The sequence below is a fragment of the Microcaecilia unicolor genome, chromosome 1, assembly GCF_901765095.1.
Source record: "Microcaecilia unicolor chromosome 1, aMicUni1.1, whole genome shotgun sequence".
In the NCBI taxonomy this organism is placed as follows: domain Eukaryota; kingdom Metazoa; phylum Chordata; class Amphibia; order Gymnophiona; family Siphonopidae; genus Microcaecilia; species Microcaecilia unicolor.
This window is the reverse complement of record NC_044031.1, coordinates 92,180,331-92,193,167: the sequence shown is the minus strand read 5'-3', so window position 1 is coordinate 92,193,167 and position 12,837 is coordinate 92,180,331. Positions and strand designations below refer to the sequence as shown.

At 49.6% G+C, this 12,837-nt stretch overlaps 1 protein-coding gene across 8 annotated transcripts in view; it reads left to right on the top strand.

The window, feature by feature from the left end:
* Positions 1-12,837, top strand: part of CREM (cAMP responsive element modulator) — a 443,843-nt gene that overhangs the window by 206,414 nt on the left and 224,592 nt on the right. For 7 of the 8 annotated variants that reach the window (XR_003941665.1, XR_003941662.1, XR_003941664.1 and 4 more), the window contains one exon: positions 2,475-2,617. The exons of the other annotated variant lie outside the window; for it this stretch is intronic. Coding sequence is in view for 4 of the 7 variants with exons in the window: in XM_030198982.1 (XP_030054842.1) it covers positions 2,475-2,617 (143 nt within the window). In the remaining 3 variants the exon portion in view is untranslated. The remainder of the gene's footprint in view (positions 1-2,474; positions 2,618-12,837) is intronic. 8 annotated transcript variants of the gene reach the window in all.

Genomic DNA, 12,837 nt, shown 5'->3' with positions numbered 1-12,837 from the left:
AACCTCACGAGTGGTCGCTCAACTCCAGAGTGGTGCGCCAGATCTTCCAAGCGTGGGGCACCCCCTTGGTGGATCTCTTCGCATCTCGAGTGAACCACAAAGTCCCTCAGTTCTGTTCCAGGCTTCAGGCCCCCGGCAGACTGGCATCGGATGCCTTCCTCCTGGATTGGGGGGAGGGCCTGCTGTATGCTTATCCTCCCATTCCTCTGGTGGGGAAGACTTTGTTGAAACTCAAGCAAGACCGAGGCACCATGATTCTGATTGCTCCTTTTTGGCCGCGTCAGATCTGGTTCCCTCTTCTTCTGGAGTTATCCTCAGAAGAACCGTGGAGATTGGAGTGTTTTCCGACCCTCATCACGCAGGACGAAGGGGTTCTTCTACATCCCAGCCTCCGGTCCCTGGCTCTCACGGCCTGGATGTTGAGAGCGTAGACTTTGCCTTTTTGGGTCTGTCAGAGGGTGTCTCCCGCGTCTTGCTTGCTTCCAGGAAAGATTCCACTAAGAGGAGTTACTTCTTTCTGTGGAGGAGGTTTGCCGTCTGGTGTGACAGCAAGGCCCTAGCTCCTCGCTCTTGTCCTACACAGACCCTGCTTGAATACCTTCTGCACTTGTCTGAGTCTGGTCTCAAGACCAACTCTGTAAGAGTTCACCTTAGCGCAATCAGTGCATACCATTACCATGTGGAAGGTAAGCCGATCTCGGGACAGCCTTTAGTTGTTTGCTTCATGAGAGGTTTGCTTTTGTCAAAGCCCCCTGTCAAGCCTCCTACAGTGTCATGGGATCTCAATGTCGTTCTCACCCAGCTGATGAAACCTCCTTTTGAGCCACTGAATTCCTGCCATCTGAAGTACTTGACCTGGAAGGTCATTTTCTTGGTGGCAGTTACTTCAGCTCGTAGAGTCAGTGAGCTTCAGGCCCTGGTAGCCCAGGCCCCTTACACCAAATTTCATCATAACAGAGTAGTCCTCCGCACTCACCCTAAGTTCTTGCCAAAGGTCGTGTCGGAGTTCCATCTGAACCAGTCAATTGTCTTGCCAACATTCTTTCCCCGTCCTCATTCCTGCCCTGCTGAACGTCAGCTGCACACATTGGACTGCAAGAGAGCATTGGCCTTCTACCTGGAGCGGACACAGCCCCACAGACAGTCCGCCCAATTGTTTGTTTCTTTTGATCCCAATAGGAGGGGAGTGGCTGTAGGGAAACGCACCATATCCAATTGGCTAGCAGATTGCATTTCCTTCACTTACGCCCAGGCGGGGCTGGCTCTTGAGGGTCATGTCACGGCTCATAATGTTAGAGCCATGGCTGCGTCGGTAGCCCACTTGAAGTCAGCCTCCATTGAAGAAATTTGCAAAGCTGCGACGTGGTCATCTGTCCACACATTCACATCTCATTACTGCCTGCAGCAGGATACCCGACGCGACAGTCGGTTCGGGCAGTCAGTTCTTCAGAACCTGTTTGGGCTTTAGGATCCAACTCCACCCCCCGAGGGCCCTGTTTGTTCTGTTCCAGGCTGCACTCTCAGTTAGTTGGTAAATTTTTTAGGTCAATCTCAGTTATGTCCTCGCCGTTGCGAGGCCCAATTGACCATGGTTGTTGTTTTGAGTGAGCCTGGGGGCTGGGGATACCCCATCAGTGAGAACAAGCAGCCTGCTTGTCCTCGGAGAAAGCGAATGCTACATACCTGTAGAAGGTATTCTCCGAGGACAGCAGGCTGATTGTTCTCACAAACCCGCCCGCCTCCCCGTTGGAGTTGTGTCTTCCCTTGAAGTGTATTGTCTTGCTACATACTGGACTGGCCGGCTCGAGCCGGTTTCGGGCGGGAAGACGGCCGCGCATGCGCGGTGCGCGCGGGCGCGCGAGGACTAGGAAAGGACTTTGCTAGAGAAGTTTCCGATTGGAGGGGCTGCCGTGGACGTCACCCATCAGTGAGAACAATCAGCCTGCTGTCCTCGGAGAATACCTTCTACAGGTATGTAGCATTCGCTTTATTGGTAAAAATAATAATTTTACACATTTAGAAAGCAGTAATAAGCCTTTCCATAATTTTGAAATTTTTAATTTTCAAAGTGAAACTCCCTGTAGCGTTTCCCTTTCAGAATCACACCAGTACACACGAAATGCTGTATAAGCAAGTCAAAGCGCATCCTAGAAACCACATAGAAATGTAAAGACTAGAACTCCAAGTAACTTCCCTTTCCTGACCTAACCCTTCCTACTTTTGCCCACACTGGAAGTAGAGTTATTAGCTGCTTAGAAACTATATTGATAAGTGGTATATCAAATATATTTGAAACTTGAGCTTGAATTACTGTGATGGTTCTTTCCTGGCAGTGGTCATGGTAATATCTGATGTCCACTCTAAATAGACACAGCCTGAGTTTCTAGTTATGGAGATGTCACAAAAGACTCATTACATTAGTATGAAGAGCATTCATTTATTATAGGATTTTGAAATTATTTTATACATTCTAGAAAAATTCTGAATGAACTGTCCTCCGATGTGCCTGGGGTTCCAAAGATTGATGAAGAAAAGTCAGAAGAAGAGGGAACTCCATCTGCTATCACTACTATGGCAATGCCAACATCCATTTATCAGACGAGCACTGGACAATATAGTATGTATGCATAGATAAAGTAATTTGATTATTTGCATTGTCCTAGTATGATGATTTTACTCCTGAGAGGTTCTGTGACTACATGCAATGTAGAATATGTTTGGAATTCCCTGCCAGTGCAATAATTTGCAAGGGAACAAGACAGAGAAAACCAGTGACTTTCCAATCCCCTCTCTCCTTCTCTGCAGCCCCCCCCCCCCCCCCCCCACCGGATCATGTGGCAAGAGAGGAATGAAAAGGCTGCACAAAGTCTGCATCCTCATCTTCTGTCTTCTAGAGCTTAAGTACTTATAGAACCACACAGGACTCTGTGCAATTAGGCCCAGTGCAGCAGAGGAAGAAGTTGCAACCTATTGTGTGGCTGATCACCAACATCTTTTGCTAAATGATCAGGAATGAGAGGAGGGGTGGGCAGTGTATACTTGAAGGTTTGTGCTTTGGACACGATAGCCAGGAGCAAATTAGGGCTGTGTGCTATGGGTGACTTTGGAGCAGTATGGAGGGTGTATACTGGGGGGAGGATTGAGACTAGAGAAAAAAGGGAGTGGGCACGCTGGGAATGTGTGCTATGAAGAGGGAAGAGCAAGCTGTGGATATGTACCCAGGAGGAAAGAATGAGAGCTGGGGTATATGCTGGAGGGGGGGGGGGAATGGCAAACAGAGACCTGGAGACAGAGAGAGAGACGTGGGCTAGAGAAAGGGGGAGGGAAGAGAGGGCATGAAATAACCAGAGGGCAGAGAGAAAGCTGGGTTGGGTGGGATTTCTACCTGCCAGGGGCAAATTGGGGCAACAGTGTGCTGGAGTGCGTGAAACCTGGAGAGTGATATTGCTGGGGAGGGAAGAAACTAGTGGAGTAATCATGCTTTATGATGGGGGAATTCTGCACACAATACTTTAAAATTCTTAAATATTCTACATACCTCATTTATAATTTTTTTTCCCCCTCAACAAGAAGGATTGAATCCAGCAAACAAGTGGGTGATGTCATTGCATGTTGTCGGGACAAAGCAACTCTCCTAAAGATCAGAACTTTTTTATTTTATTTCATTTTAATCATTAGTCATACAATAACTCTCCAGGAAAATCAAACATGAAATACATAACTAAGAAATTTCAAAAAATTAGAATCTTTGTTTCTTAAAGCCCCCATAAATTGGGTAAAGGTGAAGGAAATAAGGAAAATTGCAAAGAAAAGAAAGAAATAGAAATGAAATCCTTCTTTATATACTACCTGCAATGAATCAGACTCCATAGTTCAGAACTTATTTACTGTTCTGAGCACGTGTGGCCCTTTCTATGTATAGTGATCTTAACTGCTGAATGGATGGAAAACAAAGCTTTCCACAGATATTTTGTGGATGTCTTCTGGCAATGTACTTTTTTTATTCCTTTTATTGAAAAAAAGGCGGTTTTTAAACTTCAGCCCAGGAAAAAGCTGGCAGTTGCTCAGCAGTGCATGGTTTGGAGTGAGATATCTTTTGACTAACCCGGTTTCATGGGATAGAGTTATCCTGGATTTAGCTAAAGCAAGTCTTGCCTCAATCAGTCTGCTATATATACTCTGGAACTGGGAACAGCATGAAGGTGATCAGATTTGCTGCAGATACAACATTATTCAAAATTGTTAAATTGCATGCAGACTATGAGAAATTGCAGGAGGACCTTACGAGACTGGGAGACTGGGCATTCAAATGGTAGATGAAATTAAATATGGATGAGTGCAAAATGATACACATAGGGAAGAATAACCCAAATTATATTTCCACATTAGACTAAAGATCTAGTTGTCTTATGTACTTAAGTCATTGTGGAAAATACATTGAAATGTTTTGTTCAGGGCTCAATATTCAAAGTGATTTAACTTGCCAGAAATGGGTCCTGACCAGTTAAATTGCCCTTTTTGGGACTAACCACTAGTTTTCAATGGCACTTATTTATTTATTTATTAGGATTTATTTACTGCCTTTTTGAAGGAATTCACTCAAGGCAGTGTACAGTAAGAATAGATCAAACATGAGCAATAGGCAATTACAGCAGTAAAAATATTCAAATAACAATACAAAGTATGGCATGGTATACTACTTACATTCTCCGAGGACAAGCAGGCTGCTTGTTCTCACTGATGGGTTGACGTCCTCGGCAGCCCCCTCCATCGGAAAGTTTACTAGCAAAGGCCTTTGCTAGTCCTCGCGCGCCCATGCGCACTGCGCATGCGCAGCCGTCTTCCCGCCCGAAACTGGCTCGAGCCGGCCAGTCTTCTTTCGTCCGCGCTCGGTACGGTCGTGTTACGCCGTTCGTGCCCCAGAGAGTCGACCTCGCGCGTCCTTTTCGACGTGTTTTTTCTTCTTTTTCGTTACAAAAAGTTCGGGAAGCGCTCCGGAAGTGTTCCGGAAGACCCTTTCGGGTTTTCTGCCCTTCCCGTAATTTCTCAGCTTTTGCCCCGTAAGTTTTCTTTCGTTGTCGGGGTAGGCCTAGTTTGGCCTCGGTCGAGATTTTTCTCCCCTTAAATTTTGGTGCTTCAATTTTCGCCATTTCGGCTTTTGATTTCGCCGGCGTGATTTTTCCGCCCATGACATCGAAGCCTTCCAGCGGCTTCAAGAAGTGCACCCAGTGCGCCCGGGTAATCTCGCTCACTGATAGGCACTCTGCGTGTCTTCAGTGTCTAGGGGCCCAGCACCGCCCTCAGAACTGCAGTCTGTGTTCCCTATTACAAAGGCGGACTCAGGTAGCGAGATTAGCCCAGTGGAACGTTTTGTTCTCGGGCTCTTCGTCGACATCGGCACCGGAGGCATCGAGTGCATCGACGTCGTCAGCGTCCGGACCATCTTCCTTGGCTGCCGCTCCATCGACTGCATCGAGGCATCGGACCTCTGCATCGGCGCCGAGGCATCGGGCGACTGCATCGACGTCGGTGGTACCGAGACTTCGTCTGCTGATGTCGTCGGACGGAGGTGCATCGTCAGGAGTGCAGGTGAGGGCTGTCCATTCCGCTGCTGGTGGCGGTGAGCCTTCGGGTGGGTCTCCTCCTACCCTGAGGGCTCCTGCGGTACAGCCCCCCCGGGATCGACCCTCTTCGGTCTCGGCCCCGAGGAAGCGACGGATGGATTCTACGTCCTCCTCGTCGGTGCCGGGGAGCTCCGGTGACATGCTTCGGAAGAAGTCGAAGAAGCATCGACACCGGTCCCCTCCCCGTGTCGGCACCGAGAGCTCTGGGTCGCCGAGGGATTCGGCACCCAGCAGGCATCGGCACCGAGAGGACCGCTCACCCTCTGTTCAAGAGGTGTCGATGCGCTCCACTCTGGACAGCCCGGAACAGCCTCCTCGCCCGGAACAGGTTCTGACGTCGACGCCTGCATCGACCTCTCAGCCTTTTTCTGCAGCCACTCTGAACGAGAGCCTCCGGGCCGTTCTCCCAGAGATTCTGGGAGAGCTGTTGCGCCCTACCCCTCCGGTACCGGCGGTGCTTGCGCCTCCGGTACCGTCGAGCGTGGCGCCGGCTGGCCCATCGCCCAGGTTGAGGTCCCCGACGTCCGCGGCCACCTCCCAGGAAGGCTCCCCGACTACGTCGGCGGAGGGAGCTTCGCCGATGCGGGCGAGGGAGTCTACCTCTCGACGCCCCCACCGTGGACGGGGTTCCACCGAGTCGAGCAGGGCGAGGTTGCAGACACAGGTTCGTGAACTTGTGTCTGACACCGAGGGTGAGGCCTCGTGGGAGGAGGAGGAAGATCCCAGATATTTCTCTGACGAGGAGTCTGAGGGTCTTCCCTCTGATCCCACTCCCTCTCCTGAAAGACAGCTTTCTCCTCCCGAGAGTCTGTCTTTTGCTTCCTTTGTCCGGGAGATGTCTACGGCCATCCCCTTCCCGGTGGTTGTGGAGGACGAGCCCAGGGCTGAAATGTTTGAGCTCCTGGACTATCCTTCTCCACCTAAGGAAGCGTCCACTGTTCCCTTGCACCATGTCCTAAAGAAGACATTGCTTGCGAACTGGACAAAACCTTTAACTAATCCCCACATCCCCAAGAAGATCGAGTCCCAGTACCGGATCCATGGGGACCCAGAGCTGATGCGCACCCAGTTGCCTCACGACTCTGGAGTTGTGGATCTGGCCCTAAAGAAGGCTAAGAGTTCTAGGGAACATGCTTCGGCGCCCCCGGGCAAGGACGCTAGAACCTTAGACTCCTTTGGGAGGAAGGCCTACCATTCCTCTATGCTCGTGTCCAAGATCCAGTCTTACCAGCTCTACACGAGCATACACATGCGGAACAATGTGCGGCAGTTGGCGGGCTTGGTTGATGCTCTTCCCCCTGAGCAAGCCAAGCCTTTTCAGGAGGTGGTCAGGCAGCTGAAGGCGTGCAGAAAATTCCTGGCCAGAGGAGTCTATGACACTTTTGATGTTGCGTCCAGGGCCGCTGCTCAAGGTGTGGTGATGCGCAGGCTCTCATGGCTGCGTGCCGCCGACCTGGAGAATAGAATCCAGCAGCGGATTGCGGACTCGCCTTGCCGTGCGGACAACATTTTTGGTGAAAAAGTCGAACAGGTGGTAGAGTCTCTCCACCAGCGGGACACCGCATTCGACAAATTCGCCCGCCGGCAGCCTTCAGCCTCTACCTCTACAGGTAGAAGATTTTTCGGGGGAAGGAAGACTGCTCCCTATGCTTCTGGTAAGCGTAGGTACAATCCTCCTTCCCGACAGCCTGCGGCCCAGGCTAAGCCCCAGCGCGCTCGCTCTCGTCAGCAGCGCGCGCCTCAGCAAGGCCCCGCGGCTCCCCAGCAAAAGCAAGGGGCGAGCTTTTGACTGGCTCCAGCAGAGCATAGCCGACATCCAAGTGTCAGTGCCGGGCGACCTGCCGGTCGGGGGGAGGTTGAAAGCTTTTCACCAAAGGTGGCCTCTCATAACCTCCGATCAGTGGGTTCTGCAAATAGTCCGGCAAGGATACACCCTCAATTTGGCATCGAAACCTCCAAATTGTCCGCCGGGAGCTCAGTCTTACAGCTTCCAGCACAAGCAGGTACTTGCAGAGGAACTCTCCGCCCTTCTCAGCGCCAATGCGGTCGAGCCCGTGCCATCCGGGCAAGAAGGGCTGGGATTCTATTCCAGGTACTTCCTTGTGGAAAAGAAAACAGGGGGGATGCTTCCCATCCTAGACCTAAGGGCCCTGAACAAATATCTCGTAAAAGAAAAGTTCAGGATGCTTTCCCTGGGCACCCTTCTCCCCATGATTCAGCAAAACGATCGGCTATGCTCTCTGGACTTGAAGGATGCCTACACTCACATCCCGATACTGCCAGCTCACAGACAGTATCTACGATTTCAGCTGGGCACACGCCACTTCCAGTACTGTGTGCTACCCTTTGGGCTCGCCTCTGCGCCCAGGGTGTTCACAAAGTGCCTAGCTGTGGTAGCAGCGGCACTTCGCAGGCTGGGGGTGCACGTGTTCCCATATCTCGACGATTGGCTGGTGAAGAACACATCCGAGGCAGGAGCCCTGCAGTCCATGCAGATGACTATTCGCCTACTGGAGCTACTGGGGTTTGTGATAAATTATCCAAAGTCCCATCTTCTTCCAATGCAGAGACTCGAATTCATAGGAGCTCTGCTGGATTCTCGGACGGCTCGCGCCTATCTCCCAGAGACGAGAGCCAACAACTTGTTGTCCCTCGTCTCGCGGGTGCGAGCGTCCCAGCAGATCACGGCTCGGCAGATGTTGAGATTGCTGGGCCATATGGCCTCCACAGTCCATGTGACTCCCATGGCCCGCCTTCACATGAGATCTGCTCAATGGACCCTAGCCTCCCAGTGGTATCAGGCCGCTGGGGGTCTAGAGGACGTGATCCACCTGTCCACGAGTTTTCTCAAATCCCTGTATTGGTGGACGATTTGCTCCAATTTGACTCTGGGACGTCCCTTCCAAATTCCTCAGCCACAAAAAGTGCTGACCACGGATGCGTCCCTCCTGGGATGGGGAGCTCATGTCGATGGGCTTCACACCCAAGGAAGCTGGTCCCTCCAGGAACGCGATCTGCAGATCAATCTTCTGGAGTTACGAGCGATCTGGAACGCTCTGAAGGCTTTCAGAGATCGGCTGTCCCACCAAATTATCCAAATTCAGACAGACAACCAGGTTGCCATGTACTATGTCAACAAGCAGGGGGGCACCGGATCTCGCCCCCTGTGTCAGGAAGCCGTCAGCATGTGGCTCTGGGCTCGCCGACACGGCATGGTGCTCCAAGCCACATATCTGGCAGGCGTAAACAACAGTCTGGCCGACAGGTTGAGCAGGATTATGCAACCTCACGAGTGGTCGCTCAATTCCCGTGTGGTACGACAGATCTTCCAGGTGTGGGGCACCCCCTTGGTAGATCTCTTCGCATCTCGAGTGAACCACAAAGTCCCTCAGTTCTGTTCCAGGCTTCAGGCCCCCGGCAGACTGGCATCGGATGCCTTCCTCCTGGATTGGGGGGAGGGCCTGCTGTATGCTTATCCTCCCATCCCTCTGGTGGGGAAGACTTTGTTGAAACTCAAGCAAGACCGAGGCACCATGATTCTGATTGCTCCTTTTTGGCCGCGTCAGATCTGGTTCCCTCTTCTTCTGGAGTTATCCTCCGAAGAACCGTGGAGATTGGAGTGTTTTCCGACCCTCATCACGCAGGACGAAGGGGCTCTTCTGCATCCCAACCTCCAGTCTCTGGCTCTCACGGCCTGGATGTTGAGGGCGTAGACTTTGCTTCTTTGGGTCTGTCAGAGGGTGTCTCCCGCATCTTGCTTGCTTCCAGGAAAGACTCCACTAAGAGAAGTTACTTCTTTCATTGGAGAAGGTTTGCCGTCTGGTGTGACAGCAAGGCCCTAGATCCTCGCTCTTGTCCTACACAGACCCTGCTTGAATACCTTCTGCACTTGTCTGAGTCTGGTCTTAAGACCAACTCCGTAAGGGTTCACCTTAGTGCAATCAGTGCATACCATTACCAAGTGGAAGGTAAGCCGATCTCAGGACAGCCTTTAGTTGTTCGCTTCATGAGAGGTTTGCTTTTGTCAAAGCCCCCTGTCAAGCCTCCTACAGTGTCATGGGATCTCAATGTCGTTCTCACCCAGCTGATGAAACCTCCTTTTGAGCCACTGAATTCCTGCCATCCGAAGTACTTGACCTGGAAGGTCATTTTCTTGGTGGCAGTTACTTCGGCTCGTAGAGTCAGTGAGCTTCAGGCCCTGGTAGCCCAGGCTCCTTACACCAAATTTCATCACAACAGAGTAGTCCTCCGCACTCACCCTAAGTTTCTGCCAAAGGTCGTGTCGGAGTTCCATCTGAACCAGTCAATTGTCTTGCCAACATTTTTTCCCCGTCCTCATTCCTGCCCTGCTGAACGTCAGCTGCACACATTGGACTGCAAGAGAGCATTGGCCTTCTATCTGGAGCGGACACAGCCCCACAGACAGTCCGCCCAATTGTTTGTTTCTTTTGATCCCAATAGGAGGGGAGTGGCTGTAGGGAAACGCACCATATCCAATTGGCTAGCAGATTGCATTTCCTTCACTTACGCCCAGGCGGGGCTGGCTCTTGAGGGTCATGTCACGGCTCATAATGTTAGAGCCATGGCTGCGTTGGTAGCCCACTTGAAGTCAGCCTCTATTGAAGAAATTTGCAAAGCTGCGACGTGGTCATCTGTCCACACATTCACATCTCATTACTGCCTGCAGCAGGATACCCGACGCGACAGTCGGTTCGGGCAGTCAGTTCTTCAGAACCTGTTTGGGCTTTAGGATCCAACTCCACCCCCCGAGGGCCCTGTTTGTTCTGTTCCAGGCTACACTCTCAGTTAGTTGGTAAATTTTTTAGGTCAATCTCAGTTATGTCCTCGCCGTTGCGAGGCCCAATTGACCATGGTTGTTGTTTTGAGTGAGCCTGGGGGCTAGGGATACCCCATCAGTGAGAACAAGCAGCCTGCTTGTCCTCGGAGAAAGCGAATGCTACATACCTGTAGAAGGTATTCTCCGAGGACAGCAGGCTGATTGTTCTCACCAACCCGCCCGCCTCCCCTTTGGAGTTGAGTCTTCCCTTGAAGTGTATTGTCTTGCTACATACTGGACTGGCCGGCTCGAGCCGGTTTCGGGCGGGAAGACGGCTGCGCATGCGCAGTGCGCATGGGCGCGCGAGGACTAGCAAAGGCCTTTGCTAGTAAACTTTCCGATGGAGGGGGCTGCCGAGGACGTCAACCCATCAGTGAGAACAATCAGCCTGCTGTCCTCGGAGAATACCTTCTACAGGTATGTAGCATTCGCTTCGGACACCTTGAAAATTCTTGGTGTCACCATTGATCGGCACCTAACACTTGAGAATCACGCGAAAAACACAACCAAAAAGATGTTCCAATCAGTGTGGAAATTAAAAAGAGTAAGACCATTCTTCCCGAGGACCGTCTTCCGTAATCTGGTTCAATCTTTAGTCCTCAGTCATCTAGATTACTGCAACTCACTCTACGCTGGCTGCAAGGAGCAAATACTCAAAAGACTCCAAACAGCCCAGAACACGGCAGCCAGACTCATATTTGGCAAACAAAAATATGAGAGTGCAAAACCCCTACGAGAGAAGTTACGCTGGCTCCCACTCAGTGCATCACGTTCAAAGTATGTACCCTAGTACATAAAATCATCCATGGCGATGCCCCAGCATACATGTCAGACGTGATAGACCTACCATCCAGGAATGCTAAAAAATCTTCTCGCACATTCCTCAATCTTCATTTCCCCAACTGCAAAGGTCTAAAGTACAAACTAATGCACGCATCAACCTTTTCTTATATGAGCACACAGCTCTGGAACGCATTACCACGTAACCTGAAAGCGGTCCATGAACTAACCAACTTCCGGAAACTGCTAAAGACCCATCTCTTTGACAAGACTTATCACAAAGACCAAGTCATGTGAAACTCACACTTATACCATGAATGCAAATCAATGCCTTCTGTCTCTTACTTTTATGCATTCCATTACCATCCAACACGAACCCTGCTGTAACTCCAAATGTTTAACCTCTTCTCATTTCCACTATCCATGATGTATTGTAAGCCACATTGAGCCTGCAAAGAGGTGGGATAATGTGGGATACAAATGCAATAAATAAATAAATACCAATAAAGTATCTTGAATCTAAAAATCTCCATCTGAAATCCAATTTTGTTTGAGTCTTTAGTTTTTCTTGAGGAGAAATAAATTATTTCCAGGTTGTCAGCAGATTGCATCTCATTATTTTTGTCATGGCTGGCTTGAAACTAGAGAAGTATTTTAAATTTTATGCTTTGGGGAAAATTTAGCTTTCACAATCAGCCTCGGTTCAGTTTTCTTTGATGACATTTGTAAGATTGTAAATGAAGGCTTAGGGGACAATTCTATATCTGGGTACCTCCAGGTAGGTGTGCCAGTGCTGACTGCCAATTCTATAACAGCATCTGTGCACCAAAACACCATTGAAGAATATTAGTGTAAGTTGACATTGGCATGCCTGAAGTTGGGCAACATCATTTATACCAGGTCAATGACCTGTGCAATTAGGCACATCTAAGTATTCTATGCTATGTGTGTAATTGATAGTATTCTATGAATTACACACGTAAATTTGGAGACAGGCCCACACCCCTTCCTTGCTCAGCCCACATGTGTTCTCCCTTGCAGTTATAAGGACATAATATAAGATGATAAGAGTAGCCATACTGAGTCACATCAACAGTTCGTCTAGCCTATGTATAGGGCACTCCCTTCTTGCCTCTAAGGGGGGAGATAAAGAGAAGAGACTGAAAAAAAGCAAGCCCTTCTGGCAAAGGAGAAACACTTTCGAGTTCAGTTTTTCTGTTTTATAGTAATGCTAAAATTTATTAGAGTAAATAAATGGTTACAATAAAAATTCTTTTATCTCAGTATTACAGAAAATTGAATTCTTATTTATATCAGTCCAAATTTCAGTATAAGGAAAATAAAATCTCTCTGTCTCTCTCTCTGTCTCTGTGTTTTCCGGAATAAGAAATACAGAAGAATGTTCCAAATGAGTATGTAGAGTACACAGTAAATTAGAATAAAATCGGTAAACACCTAGTATCCTGTTTCCAAGAGTGACCAGACTATTGACTTTTTCTCCAGGAACTTGTCCAAACCTTTTTAAAACCCTGATATACTAACTGCTGTTATCACATCCTCTGGCAATAAATTCCAGAGCTTAACTATTTGTTGAGT